Raw genomic sequence first — 9,887 nt, forward strand, 5'->3', positions numbered from 1 at the left:
ATTTCTTTTCTAAGTAAAATTAATTTTCATATGTAAAGTTCTATTTAGCAAGTAATTTACATGTACAGGACACGTTTAAAATAACTGACAGTTAAGCTCTTATGATTTATGAAGGACTTTATGAACTAGATAAAAATAATTAGATGTTATTATTTGCATTTTATAGTTAAGAAAGTCAGGCTTACTAGGAGCTCCTATGTGGTGAACTGGGAATCAAACCTGGCATTTGGCTCTACAGTCCATGTTCTTAAGTAATACGTTATCCTGCCTGAAACTGAAATGTGATATCAGAGTGCAAATGATATGACTGGAAGACAAACCTGAGATTGAATATTTTGATAGAAAACATGATTCCATATTCAAACTGGTGTCACAGAGGTTGTTAAAAGGGAGAGAAAACTGTACAAAAATAATAAAGAATGAAATCTTATAAAAGTAACTACATTTTATTGCATAGGTATCTCCCCTCTTTCATCTGCATGCATTGCTAAATAATAATTTTTTGTAAATGACTGCAAAATGAAAAATTGAAAGTGGAAAAATTTCAAATATATACACCTAATACCTTTCCTCCTAACTAGCTTTAATCTTTTTTGTTTTTTAATCCTTAGGTTTATTTGTATTTCCTATCTATTGCCTTTGTAAAAAACAGAGAAAACGATCACGGACAGGAATGCACTGGTAAAATGCAGAATGATTTCCTGTAACTAAGCCGGTCTGGGTAGGAGCCACACAGAATGGCACACCGTCTGAGAGTCACGTCTTGAAAAACACTGCGTCCAGTCTCCCTGTGGTTCTCTGCAGGCCACAATGCCTCTAGCTCCGGTGCGCTCCCTACATGGTATCCTGTCCTTTCCTTATACAGTTTGCTGCTGTTAAAAAATGGTCACTTTCATAGACTATAAATATCTGTAACATAACTCTGACATTCTTACTGGTTCTTGGAAGAAAATATTTTAATTAAGAGCCAGTTATCCTCAGAATTATCTGAGCATGCCTCTCCCGAGCACTGTTTGGACTGTCTTTGTACCTAACCCCCCTTCCAGGCCCTCTTCTGAGACTTGGTGTGAATAGCGGAAGTCATCCCACCTGTACCAATAAGCAAGGCCACTTTTCAGAAGATAAAGGCCGGCCATATGTACCTGTTTTTATCTGTGGCCCAAGCAATGTAATTCCTTCATCCTTCCGATGCTATAATTGTTAAAAATCTCAATGCCCAAAAGGGAACAAATGAAACGAAATTAATGAGAAGAATCATGGGTTGCTGAAGTGTATATGTGCAGGGGTGTGAATGTGTGTGTATAGTAAGTACCTGTATTAAAACTAGGTTCAGTTACCTTGTACTTGTCAAGTTCCATGCCTCTACACTATTTTTCCACATTTTCATAGACATACTTAAAGATAATCGTTCCTTTGTGGGCATATTTTGGTAATGTACTGAATTAAAGTCAATGTAGACAACAGGCTACTTTGATGTTGACCCTTTCTATTCCTTGCTCTCTTTGTCTCACACACATGCACACACGCCAGAAATTTGTGCAATGTCACCTCAAGGATCATCAAACTTTATTAACTGACAAAACTGATAGGCTGCTTTTAGGAAATTCTCAAGACCAGAATGTTTAGTCTCTTCAGATTTCTTATATTTTGGCATAGATGTTTTATTAAATGAACAAATCCTTCAGAGGGGATTAGTTAATTTAAATAACAAGTTTGCTGTAGTGAGAACTGCTTAAGCCTTTAAACAAATTGTTGTTCTGCTAGTTTTTTAATCAACTAGTAATGACAGATAATTCTGCTTTAGGTCAAGTTCTGATAGTATTGGAAACCCCACCCTCTTACCTCTTTTCTCTTTCTCTCTCTCTCTTTTTTGTTTGTCCCCAAGATTTTCATTAAAAAAAAAAGTACTAGTTTTGAAGGGTTTTTCTTATGTTTACTGCTCAAGTGCATACTAATGTGCTGATGTCTTCTTATGGATAGGGTAATTTGAAAACACAAATTTTTGTGATTATGGATGGGTTTATCTAAAATAGAAACAACTTTTGGAGAAGGAAACAAAAAAAAATGAAGGAAATATTTTCAACAAGTTTTACCAAGCTGAGAAGTCTTTAAAAATAAGAAAAAGACACATAGCTAAACAATGTTATTCCTTTGTTTTTATCATGAAAGTTCATTAGCAGAATGGAAGTAAAGATCCCTAAGAAGCCTGAAGTTTCCCCTTGTCTCCAGATCCTTAAAATTAGATATCTGCATAGATGTAGCACTTATTTGTCAGAAGCCTTACCTGAATTGTAATAAATTCTGTGATAAAACATGCATTAACATGGATAGTTGGTCTTGTTGGGCTCTAACAAATATAAGAACATTTATCATTTTTATTGGGCCTAAAAAGTCCATGATAGTGAAGTTTACTTGCATGAATAATGAGCTAGCATGCTTCCATTCCTTCTGAAGAACACTCAGAATAGCTACACTGAAGCTTCTGGACTAGTCTCTATTCAGTTAGAAGAAGGTGTGCCATTTGTGATTCTACAATGGTGTATTTCTAAAGCATAACATGGTGCAAGAAAAAGTGATGCTTTAGTTTCACAAATTCACCTTTCCATTCATCCATCCATCCAATGGATATTTTTGAGTGCCTATTCTATGTGCTCTAGTCTTAAAACAAGAGAATGAAAATTTCTAGCCTACATCGATGTAATTCTGTCATAAAAGTGCTTAATTTTTGTAAATTCATTTTTTTCTGGACTTAGTTGTTAGTTTGACAATACGTGAATGTGATGAATTTTAAATCTAGTGGATAATATGTTTATGTATGATATGTGTATGTATATATACATTTAAATATACATACATATATAATATTTCCATAGCTGCATATAAATACAGTTGCCACATACATATATACCAACTGGCTAAATAATATACTCTTTGGTCTTAGATAATCTATTTTCTTAGGTTATTGTGTCTCTTGTCTTTGGCCTACTCAGGGATTTTTATTCCTTCCTTTGAATAACTTATCTTTTGGAGGTATCTTTATCTTATTTGGAAATGTTCCAATTTTCCAATTACAAAGCAGTGTCTGTTATCAGTGAAAGCTCTTTCATCAATGCTTGAGATACTGTACACAGTGTTGCACAGGATTTTCATTTTTCTATTGCATAGATTTTTTAAAAAATTAATGTATGTAGTTTTCTCTTTCACAGTTGGTATATATTAGGTCTTTCCCTGATAGTGACTTAACGTAATAATTTGTGATTTTTTTTTTACTAAGTATCATCAAGATCTTAAAAAGAGAGAAGAAAGCAAAAAGATTATTTATATGTTAGTGCCAACATTGAAAGTAAAACAATAGTAGTAACTTTGGGGATAAATTTGAAAAGCTACTTTAGAAAAAGAAGCATACACATAAAATAAATATCTTTCTATCCAAAGCTTGTCATTTTTTATTGTAAATGTAATATATACTCCTTTAAAAGAATCAAACCATATAGAATTATAAAATGCAAATTCACCTGCTCTACCCCATCCCTTATTTTCTAGGGGTGACCACTGTTAATGTTTTGATATGTGTCCTTCCAGAAACTTTCTGCAAATATTCTAGTGTGTTTGTAGATGTCCTTGTATATTAGTTTTATATAAATAGAACAGTATTCTTAATGTTCTGTGATTATTTTTCATTTTATTGTATATTGGTAGACACCTTTCCATAAGTGTTTAAATAGATTTACCTCATTCTTTTGTAAATTACTACATATTACATTGTGGGACTATCCTTAATTAGTCCCTATTAAATGGACATCGAGATTGTTTTTACTTCTCTATTACAAAGCATCAGTGAAGATCTTTTACATATATTTTTTATCACTTAATGTACACATTTCCATGATTTTTAAAATTTGTTTTTTATAAGATATTTGTAATAAAATTTTAACGTGTTTTTGGTGAATGAGATCATAGAGATACTATATTTGAGATCTTTTTCTTGAAGAAAAAGAAAGATTATGTAGGAGTGCATAAGTTTTAAAGAAAAGCATCTTTTTGCAGGATAATTCCCTCCATGCTTGATTAACCAAATAAATATGTGGCCAAAACTTATAAAGGAAAATCCATCTTATTCCAATAAAAACTGCAACAAGATGTCTGTAAAATAATGTGAGAAAGCTACATTGATATTTGGATTGCCTGGTTTTAAAATTTAAGATTTTTAAAGGAAATAGCTAAACTCTTCATCTTTGTCACATTTTGTTAAAACACTATCCATGTTCATGCATGTTGCACCACAAAGGAACTTAATTATGCCATTGTGAAAAATAGGAAGCAGCGTGTTGGCAATTATGAATGACCACAATTATCCATAAAAAATAAATTTAACTATCTGTAAGGTTTGTAGATTGTTAGAATGCTTATAAATTTGGAACAACATGAAACATCCATTTTACAATGAATCCCAGAAGTCTCCTAAAACCTTTTGTATGTGGAGCTAAAAAGGAGAGGAGTCAGACCTTTTGGTACAAGCAACAGCCTGTGGCCACCACCTTGATTTTCTGATAGGTGCTATTTATCCTAAAAGTAGAACAGACAAAAACAATCAAAGATAATCAGTTAGATCACAACCTGTTACCTTTCATTGTGCTTTCTCTGCTGTGGGATCAGGAATCAGTGGTGCCTATCCTGTGCCGCCCAATCTTTTGAGTCCCAAGACCACACCTGAGCCTTTATCATTCAATCCAACACCCAAATAAATGGCTCCTGGCGCCCCTAAGATACCATCAGACCACTGTAATCTCGTTCAGTCTCCCGTGACTCTCTCCAACCTCATTTTTCTCCACGCCTTCACTGCAAAGGAGGAGGAGAAACAGGAGGGCTGCAAAGCTCACTCTGGTATCAGCATTCCTTCCTGATCTTTGTCTAATTAAAGTGCATCTGCCAAGACATTGATCCAGCTTCTCCCTTGTTAAACATTGCAGTTGTTTTTAATAGTAGACTTTGTGCTGCCTGTTAAATTTATAATTCTAGAAAGAGCTAGTAGACTAAATAAGATTAATTGGTATGCTTCATTAAGTACAAAATTTTTTTACACATCATGCCAACTGCCATTTTGTTTTTTAATTGTATTAGCAAGCTGCAAATATGCCTTAATGTGAGTCTTCACATTGGATTGCATGCTTATCTCTTCATATTTGTAGCTGAAATCTATCCCAACCACTGAAAGTATTTTTTCTTGTGGTCAGCCTTATTGTTTTGTGTTAATGTCTATTATAAACATAGCCTTAAAATTCAATAATGCACTTTAAAATACGTGTGCCATTTAAGTAATTCGACAGAATTAAAGAAAAGGTTGCATATATTTTGATGGCGACAGTAGAATAACAGCGTCAGTAAATGTATGTCACCTCTTTAAATTTGGGGGTGGAAATCAGAGCTGAAATTTTTAAACAAGTAAAAAACATACCTGTAAAAAAATTTAACTGAGTTTCTGAAATTATAGTAGTTCTAAAAACTGACACCAGGAGCTCAAATATAGCAAGTAATTAGTAAGTGTTACCTACTAACCTAGCTGGAATATTTGTTAAAATATTAAGTTAGTTTCTGCCACATTTTAACTGCATTTTCATTTTTCATGAAATCTATAAGAGAAATTCCACTGACCAGAACATAGTAAATCAAAACTATCCCCAATAGTCAGCTCGAGCATTTTTTTAAATTCTTATACCTTAAGTACGATCTTTTCTTCCTCCTGTGGAAAATAAGTTGCAAAACCCCGTTTTTAATATGTACACCTATAATTATGTAATAAAACTGAAATAACTTTAGAGAAGCATAAATATATGATCTGAACAAAATCAGAGTTCCAAAAATTGGGAAGTATTCAGGATTGTGAAGTGCTATCTTTTCAATGCAAACCAATGATACAGATCTTTAAAAGAAGAAATGCAGTGGATCTCCTTCGTAACTCTGGTTTTGCAGGGCTAATACTCATTTCAGAGCCAGCTGTGATGTGGGACTTGTACTGTATATCACTGTTCTCAGAGTAGTACTTTAGCTGACTTTATCCAAATCCAAGAAGCAGAGAGTCACATAGTGTGAGACCTATAATTGTTGTTTGGAGCATTAGCTGAAGCCTTCATGTATCACATACGTTATAGATCCCATATATAGTGCCAATTTTAGAAGCTTGTAATTATGTGTATCATGAACTATATATATATATATATTTTTTTTTTTTTTGCTAAAACAATGACTGTTTTGAGAATAATAATATGACTTAAAAGGCAAAAAAAAAAATACACAAAGTATTGCCACTGCCTCTTTTTTTTTTTTTTTGGCCACTTTCTTTTAGCTATAAAAGAAATTTCATTAGTTATATTTAACTCTGCATCACTTACATTATACAAACTTATTGGCATAGAAAATACTTTTGTTTTTCAAGTTTATCCCACCTTTTTGTCACTCTGTCTTATCATTAATATTAAATGATATTCTTCCCTGGTTTTGAAGTGATGCTCATGTCTTTCGACATCAAGTTTCTGTTTTCTTTAGATTTCCTCGTTATGTTGCCTTTTCCCTCTTCTGTCCCCTACCCATCTTTGCTAGCCGTGAGATAAATTCTGTCTCATCATTAACTCTTTTGACTAATGAAATGAAATTCAGATATTGAAAGGACTCCATAATTTGGCTCTGGTAGTGAACATAATTTACCTTGGCTTACTTTGTAAATTGAAATGTATGAAGAGAACCTGGAACACTGATCCTCTTCTTGATAGGAGTTGGAGAAACCCTGCCCAGCCTCTCTGACAAGAAATAAAATGAACAAGAAGATGTCAGTTGGATCAGAGAGCCTAATAATACTCTAAAGCCAAGCTTCAGAAATTGCTTCATGAATATTGTAAAGTCAATGTTGTGTTTGCATATTAGCTGGACAGAAAGCATGTGTGGTTATTCATCCAACCTGACCCCAAATGGCCAGATGTCTGGTTTGCGGTCCGTGTCGAAAAAAGCTTGGACTTGGGGCTGGATTTATGTAGTGTAGCATTTGTATATAAGATCTGATGATGGATTCATACTCTGTGAACATTATTAGACATTTCGATACTATAAAATAGATAACATTGAATGTAACTCATACTAGCCTTCTTCTAGAGAAGCCATTTGTCATTTGCAAATGCTCAACATTTTCAGTGATATGATTTAGGTATAAGTAACACTCAAGATATATTTAGCATAGGTCTAGTATATGATGAAAAAGTCCAAGGGAGAGTCAAACTTGGGTGTTAAAGGGCCCAAGAAATGGCTGAAAGAATGTCATTTCAGATTTTTCCTTATAGCTGACAAACTGTGCCGTTGGTCATCTGTTCCCTGCAAAGTTGTTAGGTGTTTACCTCATGCCCCAGGTGGTGAAATAGTTTCAATAATCCAGTCAGATTCTTAAAAATAGTATTTTTCATTGAAATGTTACTTCCTCTCTTCACAAATATACTTTTACTGCTTCTTTCAGGTAAATACTATCTAAACATTTTACATAATATATTTGAATACTTTTAGTTTATAGAAAATTAGCATGCTTTGTAAAGAAAATTCTAGATAAAGTGTCATGAGTTTTTATCAGCTGACTATACACCCTTTTTCTAAGGCCCTTTAGCTTCCAGTTCCATATGCCAATAGCTTAGTTTTGTTATATGATCATTTTCATTGTAATGAAAATTCTGTATATGGTATTGAAAAGAAGAGACCAACCTTATATTTCTTATGACACCTAGAACAGTAATTGGTTTATATATACACATTTCCATTTACCTTGATAAGAACAACCTATTACAGATTTTTAATGTAAAAATTAATTGACAATCTTGTTGCTTATGAAAGCAACTGTTAATAAGTAGTAAATTCTGAGAGATCACAGAAATAATTTTGTATAGAAGGAACACAAAAATGGTGGCATTAAAATGTTGTTATATTAACACATTATTAAGAAGCCACAACAGTTAGTTGTTTTGTTTCTACTTTAAAATTGGGCATAAGATACATTCATGAAACACATATTTAAAGATGTATGCTTATTGACAAACTATGGGACAATTAAATTATTCACCTCTTTTTTCAAAAAGTGTAAAATGCCAAAAAGAAATAATTTTAATGTTTAATCTGTTGTTACTATATATTCAGAAATTGCAGTTCTAAGGAATAATTGTCATGTCCTATATGAATTATCAGAATATATCCCATTTTAATTACATTCTCATGAACAATAGCAAAGGAGAAGAAATTTCTTAATTTTAAAATGAATGACTCTCATTTGTTTGTACTTTATCTTGTCCATCATTTCATTATACTGTATATCTTTTTTCTGTAAAATTTGTAGCCAATCTCCAAGGAACATAAATTATAATATTTCTCAAGTTTAAAATGAGCCTAGCTAAGAAGATATTTTCAATGGTATTGGAAAATATTTATGTGATTTTATTTTTTAACTTTTTTTACATTTCATTAGTCATACTATTAACTTTGGTATTCATAAAACTATGTGGAGGTAACTATTTTGAATATATTTTGAAAAAGAAGCAGTAGAAATAAAATGAGAAAATAGACAATATTAATATTATATAGAAATCCCTGAAAGAAAATTGGAAAGGAAAAAAAACTCCGTTGAGATGAAAATGTTGGGAAATAAGTATTCAAAGACCTTAATTTCTTACATTGCTCGAGTAATCAATTTATTTCCAAATGATTGTCTCATGCTGTTGATTCCATGAATTGTGCTTCTAGTATAATATATAATTTCCCCTACCATTTTAGTGTTTATACATTAATTACTGAAAAGAAAGGAAGGAATTGGTTAATAAAAGCGAGGAAAACTGGGTTTATTCCCATTTTCCAATAGCACTAATGTGTACTTCTTTAACCTTCCATATGGTGCTTTGTGTGATGAGAGTATATAACATTTATATATGTTATTAGTGCCTTATTTTTTTCACTTGACTTTATTTCTTACCTAAAGAGCCATATATTTTTTGTGAGTGTTCCTTGGTCCCTGTATTTAAAGTGCTGATGACACAATGTATCTTTAGTGGTCTATATAGGCTGCATTTGCTTAACCCACTGTATTATCTCTAGAACAGCAGGTTAGCCAATGTATTTTTCTTAAATTCAGTGTGTATTTTTAAGCTAAGGTAGAAAAAAAGGATATTGAATGTCATAAGTTGAAGCCATTATTATTGAAATGTACTTTTAAGCTGCAAAAAAGAATGCTGCTTATTAAAATTTAAAACGAAAGTCAGAATGACCGTCAATCTTTAGAGCTCCAATTAGGACAAAATTACTTAACAAAAAGCATTGAAAGTAAAAGTAAATATATGGAACTTCAGGAATTTGATCAGTTTCCTACAACCTGTCTTTGACAATGTGTTATTTGTAATCTACTTCCGCGCATGTTTGCTATTTACATGTAATTATTCATTCACAGTGGGCTTTATCGATATCAAGATATTTTGTGTAATGTTATTTTGCTCTTCCTGGTCTTTGCCTTTGTGTTAGCTTTATACAAAAATCTCGTTTTGTTGTATTCTTTATGTACCATAGTATATAATTCAGCTTTTCCTGATGAATGTATGACAAATAATTAAAATAAATCGTGCTTAGAAAAGACAGACACCGGTTGTATATGAAAATACGTGTACATATTTGACAAAGAAAAAAAAGAAGAAAAGAATCTTCCTGCCAACAGATATGTCCTGCTGGACAGGACATAGAAACTAACAGATTTTTTTTTAAGCAGTAAAATTTAAAAATCTATTACCTCAAGAATTTTCAGTAGATACGTGTCAGTGTATGGCCCCTTGTTGCAAATTCAATCTCACTTGCTGCTGGCAGTAAAAACAACCCAAGTG

The 9,887-nt window shown here is 32.4% G+C and overlaps 1 protein-coding gene across 1 annotated transcript in view; it reads left to right on the top strand.

Annotated features, from left to right (window-relative positions):
• RNF217 (ring finger protein 217) overlaps positions 1-9,487 on the top strand; it is a 129,878-nt gene extending 120,391 nt beyond the window's left edge. The window contains exon 7 of the mRNA XM_049654296.1: positions 612-9,487. Within this exon, the coding sequence (XP_049510253.1) occupies positions 612-685 (74 nt within the window). The 3' untranslated portion in view covers positions 686-9,487. The remainder of the gene's footprint in view (positions 1-611) is intronic.
• Positions 9,488-9,887: the final 400 nt, after the last annotated feature.

The sequence above is a fragment of the Panthera uncia genome (assembly GCF_023721935.1).
Source record: "Panthera uncia isolate 11264 chromosome B2 unlocalized genomic scaffold, Puncia_PCG_1.0 HiC_scaffold_24, whole genome shotgun sequence".
NCBI lineage: Eukaryota > Metazoa > Chordata > Mammalia > Carnivora > Felidae > Panthera > Panthera uncia.